This window comes from Borostomias antarcticus, assembly GCF_949987555.1.
Source record: "Borostomias antarcticus genome assembly, chromosome: 7".
NCBI lineage: Eukaryota > Metazoa > Chordata > Actinopteri > Stomiiformes > Stomiidae > Borostomias > Borostomias antarcticus.
Window position 1 is genome coordinate 20,461,936 of NC_140240.1, and position 15,643 is coordinate 20,477,578.

Consider the following 15,643-nt stretch of genomic DNA (forward strand, 5'->3'; position numbering starts at 1 on the left):
AGAGTCTAACTGATATGCCCAGTCCCAATTCCTAACACTCGCTGCTCTCTCTGTATTGCCCGTGAGCGCTTTCCCCCCCTCCCCCCTCCTATCAATTGCTTCATTTTCCGGAAGTGGGGGCCCTGACGTCACGTTTTTTGAGAATTTGCATACTTCGCCCCTGATTAGCATATTTAGCTTGTTGCGTAGGCCACCTTATCATTTACCTAGCCTCGCGTCTCCAGTCTCTCCTACGTGGATGGACATTAAATTTGGTAAACGGTGCCATGTCCTTGGCTGTTCTCTAACAAACAAGCCTCTCCACTCCCTCCCACGCGATGAAAGAAAGGATAAGTGGTTGAATTTTATTTATAATTGTAATATTCCCGAAACCCTTCCTAAATCAGTCTTAGTGTGCGCTGCGCACTTTACTCGCGAATCGTTCATAAATCTCGGCCAGTTTGAACAAGGACTTGCAAAGTTCCTGCTTCTAAGGAATGATGCTATACCAACTGTTCGTGAAGACGCTGAAACTGAAAGTACAAAAATTCCAAACTCCATGAGTTGTGCTTTGTGTGTGTGGATGGTGGCTGTTGTAGCCGGCGCGCTAACGTTAGTATTATTCTAACAGGCACTTAGATTGTTTACAGTTGGCTCGCCTATTTGCTATTTTGGTAATAACGTTAGGCCTATGTGACTGCTATTTTAGCCTCCTGGTTTAACTAAAAAGGCTCGGGTACATTAGCCAACAAGTTGCTGGTAAGCTATAGACCTTTTTCTGTGCAACGTCATCATCCTGTTTCGAAATTGCACACGCATCGCTGTAATGACACCTGTCAATAGAATCGATGCATTTGATTGATGCACCTGTTGGCAACCCTAACCCTAACGGCTGGTGGTTGTCGTTTTCTGGATCGCTAGGCGGGTCAAAATCGTAAGGAACCAAATTAGCTGCCATCTTTTCAAAACAGCAAAGTGGGCGGTAACATTACCTGGCGGAAACTAATTTAAATAAATAATTAGCATACTCTGAATCAAGTCAATTCAGCCTGGGGTGGGGGGGAAATACTAAAATAGCCCTGATAAATAAATACATGTTTATTCATACCAAAGGACATTATAGAACACATTTTCGGGACCAAAGGTAGAGATAGAAGGTAGGTTAAATTAGCATATGTGGAACCCTTTAAAATCCATTACAATGGTCCATTCCCAACGTCGATCCTCAGGAGCGCCGGGTATAGCACGGAGAAGGTCATCTTCTTCTCGTGTAGAGCCCTCTTGCAGTGTATGAACCTCTCTCGTCTGTATGCGTTTCCCTGGAATAATCCTGAAACAGCATCACCCGCTCTCCTTCCCAGGTGAGCTGCTTCTTCCTTCTGGCAGCCTGGAGCAGCGCTTCCTTGACTTGGAACCGTAGAAATCTCACTATGATCGTCGTAGGTCTCCCGGGGCAACCTTCGCCAGCGGTATCCCGGGGGCGCCATCTGATACGGTGCGCCCGCTCGATCTCATACTCCTCCGCAGGGGGAACAATGCCAAAGGTGGTCGGCAGCATGCGGTTCAGGAAGGCGATCACATCCTTCCCCTCTTTCCCCTCGGGAACGCCAACAATGCGCAGGTTGTTTTGCCGTGAACTGTCCTCCGCCTCGGCCACTCGATCCTTTAATTCATTCAGCTGCGCCAGGGTGACGGTTCCATCCAAGTCTTCCAGGGCGCTGACCCTCATCTCGACTTCGGTCATTCTGGCTAGCATTGCCGTCAGCTTCTCTTCAACAGACGCTGTGGTTTTTCTGATCGCCCATGTCTCCTTAATTTTCATCAGCATGTCTAATAGCGTTGCGTTGGAGATCTCTGGTACTGGAGAGGCTCCACGTTCGCCATTATCGCTCGCTGGGCCTGTAGCATGCGGTTGACGAATTGATCTCAAACTCCTTGCGTCTTGCATTGTTGCGTTATCTTTCGAATGTTCAGACATCCCACCCTCCTTTAATCAACTGTTTATGCAAATAATGTGTGTAGCTGGTCTAATAAGAATGAGTTTTAAGAATAATTATGCTTATATGCTATATAATGTTGCACCGAGCACAGAGTTCAAGCAGCCATCTTCTTTCCACGTGACCGAGGAAAATCTTTATTGACATACATTAGGCAATTACCACTCTGCATAGAAAATATAGCTAGGAAGCCTTTTGGTTAGTACTCTGTATTCAATCAGCGTACCAAACTAAAAAATCCAGTGGAGAGAAAACTGAAAGGACATTCAAATTGAACTAGGGCTGCGAGCAGCAGTGAGCGGGCCCTTGCGACCCACGCGTGTCGGGGTGCGGCGCTGTTAAAGTGTGTGCTATTTTGGTGTCCAGTACTGACCAGTAGGTGGCGCTCTAAGCGCGACTCAATACTGATGCATAGATGTGTTCAGGACAGTACCTTGATGAAGCGTGAGAAATGTTGGGTAAATCGGACAATGTATGTAGGAGTTGTGAATGAAATTCAAGTCTCACCAACGTGTTTTGTTTTCCTACTTGACTGTTGTTCTAACTTTGTAGTTCGTTCCTCTAGAATCAGTCTGTTAAAACAACAAATTGTTCCTGTGTGACATCACTTCCCTGTCCTCTTCATCCTGAAACTATGTCACTTCCTTTTTCACATTATAAACCATCGCTTTCATTCCCCAATCACTCTTGCCTGGATTCACTTCCTGTGCTTGAGTCCTTTTTGCAAATCATAACATATAATAAACTTCTTGTCTTTGTTTGAAACTAGCTTGACCGACCACTCAGCGTGTTCTTTGAAATCTAAACTAAACCAAGTAAGATTTATAATTTACAATTTGGTGACTTGAATGTGTTTTGGGGCAACTGCTTGGTTTCGGCATGTTTGGGCCAACCACACGGACGCGTGGTGGTCTTTCTCGAGGACACGGGACCTCCCACACGGGATGCTATCGTAGCTGGTAGGATGTTACCCCGAGGCCCTGGTCGGTCTGGAACTTGCTGACATCTGGTACGTCGTTTGAATCTAGTTTATAGTGGTCCCTTTATTCGTTCAGCTGTGATAACTTAGACAATAGGTTTTATTCACGCCGGTTGTTGTACACGTGTGTCCTGGTTGTTGCTTAAGCCGCCTTTTGAGCCGCATGCCCGCTTAAAAACCTGTATATAACTTAAACAGGGTTGGGTTTTTGTTAGCGAAGCATTTACAACGTTACAGTGCTAAATGGTGAAGTACTAAACAGCATTCATACTCTCGAAAAGCCTTCTCTTTTTAATTTTTGGTTTGGGATCCGCGTTGTGGGGGTTGCCGCGACTCAATGGAGCTTTGTTATCCGAGGCTCATTGTTTTTGTTTTTCTACTCCTGTTGTGAAGAGCACAACATGGAGATGGCTGTTACACTTCGAGAACTTTAAAGCCCCGGGTGATTTGCTATTTGTTAAGTAAGTCGTGAAGGCTTATGCTCATGCTGGCTACTGTTCTTGATCTACTGTTCTTGATCTGCTCTGACTAGCTATCCTCTATGCTAGCTTTTTGTTCTTTTGTTCTGCTCCAAGCTAGCTATCTTCTCTGTTAGCTATGTTTTTTGTTCTATTGTTTCAATGCTAACTTCCACATGCTAGCTAGTTCATCCACATGTTAGCTAGTCCACATGTTAGTCCTTTCTTCTAACTTTGTGCACACGTGTTTGACTTCCGGTTTTGCTGCTTGTGAAAAAAAAAAAAGGAGAGACTTCCTGTTTTCCCTCGTGGTCCACCATTTTGAGGGTCCACCATTTTGTTCTGCTACTTTCTTGGCTAGTCTCCTGAGTCTGCCATTTTGTTGAACAAGGGAAGAAAAAATATATATAACAGGAAATCTCTATTTTGTACTCATGGGGTTTTATTTTCTTTATTTTAACAATGGAATGCAGTGTTGTTTCTGTGAGCAGATTGCATTATGAGCTAAATATAGTGATTTTCCCCAGTTCATGTACGTTATCTGTTAAGTTGTTAGGTATAAGTTAAGAGGACAGCTTGATCATTTTGAATTTACTAGAATAGAGTAGAAATCAAAGACATATGATTGGTTTTATCTTGCTGCATGGGAAAGCTGCTCATTAGATCTGGAACTAGTGGCGTCAGAAATGCCTTCATCAAAGAAAGTCTGTTACTCTGCTGCAGCTCACACCACCTCAGGCGTCACAGTTCACATCTCCCCCTTGTGTTTATTCTCCTGTTGACCATATGCTTGCCATATCCATTGTGTCACCTCCCTTTAGAGCCCCCTTCCCTCAAACCTCTTTGGTTCTCAAGCTTTACCCCCTCCAGGTTATGACACCCCTTCCTCCCTGACCTCTTCCAAGCCGTACTCTCCTGCTGTGTTTCGCCCCCAAATGGTGGCCCTTACTCGCACCTTCTCCACTGCTTCACTTGCTCTCTCCATTCCTGCTCCTAACTCACAAGATGACCGTCCAGGTTATGCTAGAACTGCTGGCTCTGTTGATCATCTGTTTACTGAGTTTGGTAAGCTGCTCTTGCCATTGATCAGATTTGCAGAGCGTTCTGGTCTACTCAATGGACAATGTGAGGCCAAGGGCGGAGGAGACTCTGCCAGACTGCAGGCAGCACACTTGCACTGAGCAGCTACAGAGAGTTGGGCAAACACAACACCGAAAGAGCAAAGCTGACTACAGATGTACACTACAACATAGAAAGTTTGATAGATCTTCTAGCCGTTATTATTTCGATAAAAGCAGAAGGGCATTTCCAGAGGGAGTGTACAGACTATACGCTAGAATGCAGAAGTCTTCTTTCAGTGCTCCACAGGGTGGTGGATTCTGACTAGATGGGACAGATAGGGAGATCTAGGATGAGTGAGGGTGTACGTGACAGGGGTAAAATCATTAATATTTGCCAATATCTTAATCTGCATACAGCACTGTCTAACAACCTAATTGTAATAGTTTTTTTAAGATCTCATTGTTATAGCTGATTTCTGAGGCACATTCATTGGTTCTTAGTTTTACAGACAACTGTCGTTCCTGGACTGCTGGATAAATGCCACACCGGTTGGAACCGCAAGTATTCTAATAATTTGAGACGACTGCCAATTAAAGTTGTGTTAGATGATGCTAACCTCACACTCAATTCACTGTATAATTATTGTCATGTTAACCTAATACGCTCAGATATGCTTTGCAAACTAGATTTTCAGAGGTGTTGTGACTCCAACGGAATTAATATCATCCAGTCTAAGAAGGTAAAACCACCACACTGCATCTTGGTTCATAGCCTTTAACTAATTGGACATATTCTTGAAATATTGAGAAAAAAAAGAAAAAAAAAGACATCACTCCAATTTATCAAAACTGTTTTCTATGATTTATTTTGTTATGTTTATGTACCTCCGGCACATAATTTCTAAGAAGACCTGGTGTTAACCACAAGGGTGATGAGAAATTGAAAGGTCTTTTATTTTGTCTGTCTTTTCTTTTGTCTGTCTTTTATTTTGTCTGTCTTTTATTGTATGTAAACTGACCATGCAGCTCCATCTGTGCGTCTGACGGCCCACAGAGACAGCTGTATGGTAAAACAAATATTTCACGTATTATTTCTGAAGTTTGTTAACAGAGTAGAGACAGGCACGGGACGAGAGATGGAGGCTACTCCAGGAATTGGATACTCACACCAGGTGACTCTCCAGCAACAGGGGTAACCTGCTTCCCATACAGATGGGCTGACACCTTGGTTCGTGGGATGCATGGTCAAACGCCTCACCTCCACGTTGCCCGACTGACTGTAGGTAAGAGATAGGTATGACCTAGACTATATTTAAGGAAAGTAACCAAGCGGTTGTCGGACCCAAGGAACCATCACATCAGAAGCATGCTCAAAACTCTCTGTCCTCAAACGCAGAAATGTGGTTGTTGAAATTAAGAGCTCAACTTGCAACACCCCTAGTGTTCTCTTGAGAAAGGTTTAGATAAATTATATTTGTTCAGACTTTGAGAATCACATATGAAGCTATTCATTTACTGTTATTTGGTTTGAGTAATGCATTTTTTCTATCTGTTCACCCTGACTTCAGGGAAGTTTTGCGTTCACCCTAAGGGGGCATTGTTTTACATAATGTGTTAGGTCTCCCCTGTTTAAATGATCAACTTCTTGTTACAAACAAGGAGTCATGGTTTGATGACACGAAAGTGTTGTTTTATTTTAGGAAATGGCCACAGAATTTCTAAGACCTAAATCCAATTGGTGCGTGAGCAGGTTGATTACCTTGGTCACGTAATAATAATAAAATAATGCGCTGCTTGGGACTGTAGGCTACTGCAGAGCCTATCCCTGATTTTGCAGACATAACCCTCATTGGACAAAAGCTAGCTTCCCTTGACAAAATTACATGGACTGACGAGCCCGACTGGCTCAAACGACGCTTAAACAGAGACTGACCAATGGACCCTGTTTAAGTATTTCTGACTCCAAAAAGACTTGACTCTGTTAATAGGACTCGTGTCCTACTTGAAATCAGTGGCAGCTACCACTGGCGCTATGTTTAAGACCTAGTAGCGCTGCGCACGCTGTTTTGTTCATGTCCCGCATGCTGTCTTTTCTTCTTTTACAGGGAGAAACATCACACCTGCACACAGCAAGGCTGCTGCTTTATCAGAATGTACTGTTGACCGTGCATTTCAAAGATGCACTGTTCTTAACTCTGCTTCCTCCTCCAGAAGGCGGAGAGACATGACTGTGTCGACCTAGTGGAGGAAATTAATAAGCCACGCTCAAACCTCTCAGATATTCTCCTCTCTCACCCTGATTTTGAATGAATGCTCATTTCATAATTAGCATAACCTATACTGTATCTTTCATGCTTTCAGTATGTTTTCAAATTAGCACACTGACCAGATCATGTTTCAAAAAAACAGGGGTAGTAAAGGATGTTAACAGATATTGCTTTACACCAGAGTTCACTGTTTTATGCAGAACAGGGAGACCACACGAGACCAGAGGACTGGCTCTACATGAGGTTATTCATTCAGTTATTTATGTAAAAGGGACAGTGGATTTTATCACGTTAACTGGTAAACTTAATGAGTAATATTTTTTATGATCTAGTATAGTAGTGGGCAAAGGCCAAGCTCCTGTTGAAACCTCTGATCCTGTGTCCATAGGGAGTATCGTTGCTAACTCCGCTGCTAAAGCTGCGGCGCTCTCCTCTTGCTCTCCTGTTTTGTCTATGCTGTCTCTCATCTGTGGATTCACAGGTCACTCCTCCCATGTCTCTCAAAGACATTGCCGACCTGCAAGACTCTGCTCCCCGTATGAAATCCTCACTAAGGGAAGGCGACCATTCCGGACGCCAGAGAGGGCTTCCTGCATCATCTCCAACCAGGCCAGTGGGTTGTGATCTCTGACCGCCACTCCAGCAACACACAATCATAATCCAACCACACTCCTCCTCACACACCCACTCACACCCTCCCTGAAAAGGAACTCAGACCAGTTCTCTCCTGAAACTGAAGCAATTGAACGAAGGAAAAGACAAGAACACACCCCAGTATTCGTTTGTCCTATTTGAACGTTGCATTCCACTTGACTGTTGGGTCTATACGGTAGACGAAGATGGATGGAAGATACTACATTCTGCATATGTAAGATTTGAAATCAACAAACGATTTCCAGATTCTACTGTTGTAACTGTGACTGAAGTTTGGTTAAGAGTGGGTATACAGGTATTGAAAATTCATAATTATGGAGTTGACATTTGTAGATCTGTTCCAGACTATCCTCAGGGTACCGTGTTTAACTGTGTTTAACTGCTCTGCACCTAACTACATCAACCAAGTAAATTGCACATGAAAAGACATGTGGAGCTAATGGAGCTATTAGTAGGCTATAGTCCGATTTTGCATCTAAAATGAACTACTCTAACTATTGGATTTGAAAATTATACACTACACTATAGACTACACCGTATTTTCATTTTCAGTAACATTATCAGTGAACATCATCATAACTATTTTACCTCAACATAACTGTGTCTATACCCACTCACATGGATCGAACTCTCCTACAGTATTTTGTCATTGCCGATACCCCTTACCTGTAGCTGGTGTGTGACCAGGATGACAGACTTCCTCTTCAGCTCCTTCTTGATGCACTCCTCAAAGATGTGCTTCCCCACGTGGGCGTCCACAGCAGACAGGGGGTCATCCAGGAGGTAGATGTCTCTGTTGGAGTAGACGGCTCTGGCCAGGCTGATCCTCTGCTTCTGGCCTCCAGACAGGTTCAGGCCTCGCTCACCAACCTACGGAAAGACGGCAGGACAAAATATGGATATCAGAATTATTATTTCAAATGTCACCGCTCTTTGTCTCCTACTTCAATGGAGCTTATTTATCATAATAAAGTTAAGAATCCCTACTTCAGTTTCATCTCCATAGGGCAGAATGGCCAGATCTGGTAGCAGACTGCAGGTACCGAGGACCTTATTATACCTGTTTGGAAGACAAAAAAAAGCATGTCAATTTGAATGCTCAAAATAAGGGTTATCATTCCTACATTACATGTTTTTACATTACAGTCATTTAGCAGACGCTTATATCCAAAGCGACTAACAATAATTGCATTTAACATAGGAAAAGCCAATGTACTACTACTTGCCAGAACTCACAAGTGCATCTTCTTTCTAAAACAAGTGACTAAGAGCATAATCTAGTGCTGAAGGCAAAGTGCAAGAATAGCAATCTAAAGGACAGTGCAATACAATACAATAAATACAATAAGTGCTTAGGAGGGAGGATTGTTGTAGTACTTCTTGAAGAGGTGAGTTTTGAGCCTGTGACGAAAGATGGGCAGCGACTCTGCTGTCCTGACATCAGTGGGCAGTTCATTCCACCACTGCGGGGCCAGGACAGAGAAGAGCTGTGACTGTGTCGATCAACCGCAGGGGCTTCAGAGTGACGGGGCAACCAGTCGCCCCGAGGTAGCAGAGCGTAGCGGTCGGGAGGGGGTGTAGGGTTTGACCATGGCCTGGAGGTTGGAGGGGGCTGTTCCTTTCATTGCCCTGTAGGTTAGCGCCAGAGTTTTAAACTGGATGCGAGCCGCTACAGGGAGCCAGTGTAGGGAACGGAGAAGGGAAGTTGTGTGGGAGAACTTGGGGTGGTTCAACACCAGGCGAGCAGCAGCTTTCTGGACAAGTTCCAGAGGTTTAATGGGTGATGCCAGGGCCCCAGCGAGGAGGGAGTTGCAGTAGTCCAGGCGGGAGATGACCAGGGCCTGGATGAGTACCTGCGCCATTTCAATTCCTAGTAGAATTCTTCTCATGGCGCTATGAGTCACTGCAATCAGTACCCGATTGATGCTGATTTGCAATGTCCTAGACTGTAAATCTACTGTAACAGAGACAAAGATCTGTCAGAGGAGTTATGGCCATGAGGTGAAGTGAGGGAAGAACCGTTGGCTCAGTCTATTACATTACAAGCATGGCCGTTTAGCATAGAGGGGGGCATGCCTGATGCTCACTCTTCAACCCATGGGATCTTCTTTCCCCTAAATAGACTAAACTACTGTAGTTAAGAAGTCTGGCTTCGCCATCCTGATCATGAATGTGAGCTCACTCTTCTGTTTCTGTCCACAGATCAGTCTGGCCACGCTCCCATTCAGAGTTCCTCCCAGCAGATATTTGCTGAGCAAATCACAACCGTTTATCTAATATGGGGCGGGTTTGATACGACTGTACCCACTTGATACGATGACTAGCCCACGTTTCGTTACTCTGAGTGGTTATAGATCTATCCAACTGCGTCCAGAGGCATTTTTGTCTGCGACCGTTGATAACGGCCCTTGGAAATCGAAAATATACTCAGCAGCTCCAGACCTTTGCATTTTTGCGAATTTGGTCTGGTTAAGCCAGGCTAGTTAACAAGGTGACTTAATGAAAAAGCTACATTCGTCATTGACAGGGAAGGAGGTTAATGTTATTGAGATATGGTAAAAGACGGTAAAAGATCATTCAGCATGTTTGTTTTACATTATAATAATAAGCTACAGTATTTCTGTCATTACTGTCATATAGCAAGACAGTATAAATATTTGTAACTCTGAACTCAATGTCAACGTGGTACTGTATACTGTGAGTAGCTTATATATCATAGAACGATGCGATCCGTTCATTACCTGGCCTGGTCAAATGGTTCCCCCATCAGGATGTTGTCACGCACGGTGCCGTGGAAGATCCAGGCCTGCTGGGAAACGTAGGCGAACGCCCCGTCAGCCGTGACAGACCCGTGCTGCAGGTGCATCTGAATGGAGACCAGGATATTCACGTTTACCTACTGTACCCTCAAACATAACTGCTACTGGTACAAAAAGTATTCATTAATCCATCTAATTATTGGACATTTTGACTTGGGAATGGCCTAACGTTTTTTTGTTTTGTGTTTGTTTTTTTGGCTCTGACTTAGCATTAGGCTAAGTTACTCACCAACATCCTTGCGCCTATGGGGTCATGGGTGGATGGGATGATCCTGGGGTTTATTTTGTTAATGTTTTGTGCATGTGTGTTATATGTCTTGTTTGTCTGTTCTGCCTTTGTCAACTTTGGCTATTATTAATGAACTAAGTACCATACCATACCATACCATTTTATTTATAGAGCACATTTAAAAACAACAAAGTTGACCAAAGTGCTGTACAAGTCAAACAACAATAATACACAAAGAACACATAGTAAAACATATGCAGTATGTCACATGAAAAAGGACAAGTCTCTTAGGCCATGTCAGGAAAACGCCAAAGAATATAAGTGAGTTTTGAGGCGTGATTTAAACACCTGCAGAGTGGGGGCCTGTCTAACATGCAGGGGTAGCTCGTTCCAGAGCTTAGGGGCGGCCACTGCGAAAGCCCGATCCCCCCTGAGCTTCAGCCTGGATTTGGGGACAACCAGGAGAAGCTGATCAGAGGACCTGAGGGACCTTGAAGGAGCATAGGGTTCCAGCAGTTCTGAGAGGTAGATGGGTGCCAAGCCATTTAGGCACTTAAAAGTAAACAGCAAGATTTTAAAATCAATCCTAAAACGCACAGGAAGCCAGTGGAGCGAAGCCAGTACCGTAGTAAGTAGTAAGTAGGCCCATTATGGATAATAATATGCTTTTCTGGATCTGCTCTGACCTGTTTTGTCTGATTAGTGACAGCACTTTTTGTATCAGTGTTTATATATGGATAATGTTAAAGGACTAAAAATAATTCACCTCAACATTCGAAGCCTTTTGCCAAAAAATGATTCTTTATGAGCATGGGTACAACAACACAAACATAAAGTTTAACTCTATCAGAAACATGGCTCACCAGCAGAATATTTGACAATGAGATCAAGCTTGATAACTATGTTTTATATAGAGCTGACCGAGTTAAGCCTACTAGGGGCGGAGGTGTTGCTACCTATGCCTCAGCTCAACTGATCTCTGAGCCAACTACTCCACAGATTGAGCCTTGCCATTTCGAGTGTATATTTATCAAACTGACTCTGCACGAGAACAAGTATATAACTATTGGAAACATCTACAGAGACCTCCTGCTGAATCTTTTAACTCGATCATTTCCACTATTAAATCTATTACCTGTAAGGGTGAACTTATCATACTGGGTGACTTTAATAAGCTGATACTGGACTGGACTGCAAATTATTATACAACAGAGAAAATCTTAAATGGTAACTTAAACCTAACCCAGCTAATTAAAGAGCCAACACGGGTAACACCTACAAGTCAAACTCTGCTTGACTGGATATTAGTCTCTCATCCTTATAGGTTTTCTGAATCAGGAGTAATGTCAGATTGCCTTAGCGACCACTTAATAGTTTACTGTATCTGGAAAATCAAAATACCAAAATTGCCCCCCAAACTAATCCAAATTAGACAATATAAGAAAATGAACATTGATTAATTTATTAGAGATTTAATCGAGATAAATTGGGACAGGTATGAGCTAATACCGAACGTTCAAGATGCTTGGGACTTTCTATACTCAAAGTTTACTGAGGTGATAAATACACATGCACTGCTGAAAACCATCAAAGTTAAAGGAAGACATCTCCCCTGGGTAACCTCCGATCTAATTGCCACTTTCAGGGAGAGAGATAATGCATGGGCTGCATTCCGCAAATCAAAAGACCCTGCTGATTGGGAAAGGTATAGATTGCTCAGAAATAGGAGTAAAACCCTAACAAGAAATACCAAATCTCAGTATTACTCTAAATCGCTTGAACGGGATTTTAAAAACCCCAAGCAATTTTGAAATAAAATCAAAACTTTAACTAACTCATCCAATGAACCTGTATTAAACATGATAAGATCCAATAATACTATACTGCAAGAGCCAATTTTAGTAGCTGAAGCATTTAATCAGTATTTTTCTTCAATTTGCTGACATTGGTCCTGATTCTCCCTTTGTTGACACCTTCAGTAATGTACCGGTGAGGGACAGTTCTTTCTCTTTCAGGAGAATTACACCTGGTGAAGTCTATGGGGCAATTAATGCTCTTAAATCAGATAGTGGCCCGGGGATAGATGGTGTTCATTCAACATTTTTAAAACTCTCATCCCACATTCTCTCCTACCCTCTCTGCAATCTTTTTAATTTGTCTCTTACCACATCTGAAATACCTGTAATATGGAAATCTTACGTATCACCCCTATCCACAAAGGGGGAGATGTTTGTCATAGAAATTGTAGTTTCACTCTACCTCCCTCAACCTTTCACATGCAAAGCCCCTAGCTGTGCTAACCTCATTTATAACAGGATGACATCTCCAGGAGGTCAACACACCCCAGACTTTCAGTCTGGCCTACAGTAACCTTTCTTTGTTCCATTGTCCCCACCTGAAACCTATTCAAAGTGTACCGCACTTTCTAATATCATGTGTCTGAACTCTTGACCACTGTTGATGATGTCCGTCACTTTATTATGACGTGTACAGATGGGTTAGCCAACCACATCTCTGGAAGCGTCATACCTGTGTATTGCTTGAATATAAGACCACGCAACACCTTTCTGTTTCACTTCTGTTGGGTGAACCACGCACATGCGTTATCCTGAAGTCCTTGCGCTTGTATGTTTTCTTAATAAATCAGACCTCTTTGAGCGAACCTTGGCAAATCCTTTACTTTCGATCAGATTTATTTCCACTACATATTCTGGAACTCAACAATTACAGGCCAATCTCCATCATCTGCTCAACAACTAAAGTGTTCGAAAATTGTATCTACAATCAACTGTCACCCTACATTTATAGGTTTAACATACTATCTCCTTTTCAATCTGGCTTCCGATCCAATCATTCCACAACTACTGCCCTGCTAAAACTTGTGATATATTTACTGCAATTAATAACGGCAGTCTGACAGGTGCTATTTTCATTGATTTAACTAAAGCCTTTGATCTGGTCGACCACTATCCGCTTTTAGATAAATCACAAGCAATCAGTCTCTCACGTAATGCTCTGTTATGGTTCAACGCATATCTACACAATAGGAAACAGTGTGTAATCGTCATACGTTCTTAATGAATTGACCTTACTCTCTGTTCTTAATGTCACCAACACTACCAATTGATCCTCTCTAATTGTTGTCCTCTTAGTTCTGAAGTAATCTCTTGTTTTGTGTGCGTAATTGTTTACCTCTTGCGTGTATGCCTTAGTTAGTTTGCTGTTCTTGTCTGTTAGTTATTGTCTTATATACTACTGTGGTCGTTGAGTGTTAAATGTTACCTATTGTCACTGTATTGTATGGACCCCCGCGAAAATGAGATGACTCATCTCAAGGGGTTATTCCAAATAAAATTTCACATACCCACCTGTTCCAAAATGCTCAATATCAGCGATGTCTTCCCACTCCCGATATTGCCACAAACTCCCAGTAAGCTCCCCTGGTGAAAGGACACACAAACACAATTATCCCTCTTTTGTTTAAACAAGTTGACCCCAGCGCCAGTCCAGGCCATCATAAGTCATTTACCCCTGAACACACACCTTTGGCAGTGTAAAGGAGATGTTTCTCAGGGTGGACTTGGCTACTGGCGCCATGCCTGACATTTGCATCCCATTGTGGGGAGTGGGCTCTGCATGGCCCTCCTTGAGGCCATTGGCTGTGTTGGCTGACTGGCTCTCAGGTTTGGACCAGGAGAATGAAGCCTTCTGCATGACTAATGCTGAGTCTGTGCCCTTTTTCCGGATGAGGTAGGATTCTGGATTCTGAACTAGTAGGAGTTTCTGTGAGAACATTCAAACACATACCAAAACACAGACATATTAACTTATGTTGTAGTGTTCTAAATTTGTTGGCAATCGAATATACTGTATATTTGCATGCACATAAAAGTCCTGTATTGCTTTCATAACATGTGCAGTTTGTCATCTATTCAGTGTAAAGTATTGCATTTGCAGTTACTTAAAGATAACATAATACAGCATGGTCTATGTTTCTGTGCTAATGTACATGTGTGCCTTGGATAACTCAGCATGCGGTTATGTGTTTGTCAATGAAAAACACAAGAGTCTCACCTTTAGCCTAGCACATGACACCTTGGCCTCAGCCACGGCTTTCGCAGAGATGGGGAGAATGCTAAGACTATACCTCATGGAACTGAAGATGGCAGTGATGGTGAAAGCCTGGCTCGCTCACACACACACACACACACACACACACACAACAGGAATGACTGTGAACACTAACGGACTACACACCATTTACATTTTAGTAATTTGACAGACTCTCATCCAACAATCAACACAGAATCCTATGAAATGGCAAATGGATGGATGTACATGTACAGTATAGTGTAGCCTAAAGATGTAGAAGGTATATTTCAGAGAGTATACTGACTTCCGAGGAGCTGAGGGGCAGGCCCAGTAAGGTGTGGACTAAGATGGTCAGGATGATGGCCAGGGTGGGGGCGACAGTGCTGATGGAGGTGTTGGCACTCTGGATGTAGCCAGCCTTCTCCAACAGCTGCCTCTCATTCCGTCTGATGTCTGAGCGGTTACAGAAAAAATACCATGTACACAAAAATATTATAATGAAAATAATATTTACATAATAATAAAACATATTTTTTCATATTATAAGATGTACATAAAACTCAAAACGAACAATTGTAAATGTAACTGACAGTGTAACTCTCAAACAGCTTCAAGTAACAAGCTTCTGAAAGAATGCACAACATGATGGCGTTTAAAATTTTACAATCTTAATAGCCTATATTCTTACACAAGACGTACCCAAGATCTTTTTCTCAAAGGCGTTTTCCCAAGCGTACATCTTGATGAGTTTGATGCAGGTGAGAACCTCATTCATGGAGCGCACGCGGCTGTCTGTTACTGTCACAGCTTTCCTCCTGAAGACGTTGACCAACCTGGCTATAGCAAACTGCAGTAAAACATACAAGGCAGCCAAGTTGATACAGAATTCAAGATAATCATAGTATGTACAACATCTCAACGATTTTATAAGTTACACGTTGGGTTCCACAGGATCAGTGAGGAAAAAAACGCATTTGTTCATGTGAGCTAGAGCAGAAAACTGGCTACTGCTCTGGCTTAAATATTTGGGTTATGGCCATATGCATCAATTGCTGGACAACAATCTAACTGTTAAGAATACTACAATAGACTTTCCTGAATGTGGTGA

General features: G+C 42.8%; 1 protein-coding gene across 1 annotated transcript in view; it reads right to left on the minus strand.

The window, feature by feature from the left end:
* Positions 1–15,643, minus strand: part of LOC311311621 (ATP-binding cassette sub-family C member 12-like) — a gene marked incomplete at both ends in the record, with an annotated part of 114,579 nt that overhangs the window by 68,922 nt on the left and 30,014 nt on the right. The window contains 8 exons of the mRNA XM_084441371.1: positions 8,062–8,265; positions 8,383–8,455; positions 10,137–10,261; positions 13,812–13,883; positions 13,987–14,226; positions 14,518–14,625; positions 14,840–14,988; positions 15,235–15,382. Of these exons, the coding sequence (XP_084297497.1) occupies positions 8,062–8,265; positions 8,383–8,455; positions 10,137–10,261; positions 13,812–13,883; positions 13,987–14,226; positions 14,518–14,625; positions 14,840–14,988; positions 15,235–15,382 (1,119 nt within the window). The remainder of the gene's footprint in view (positions 1–8,061; positions 8,266–8,382; positions 8,456–10,136; positions 10,262–13,811; positions 13,884–13,986; positions 14,227–14,517; positions 14,626–14,839; positions 14,989–15,234; positions 15,383–15,643) is intronic.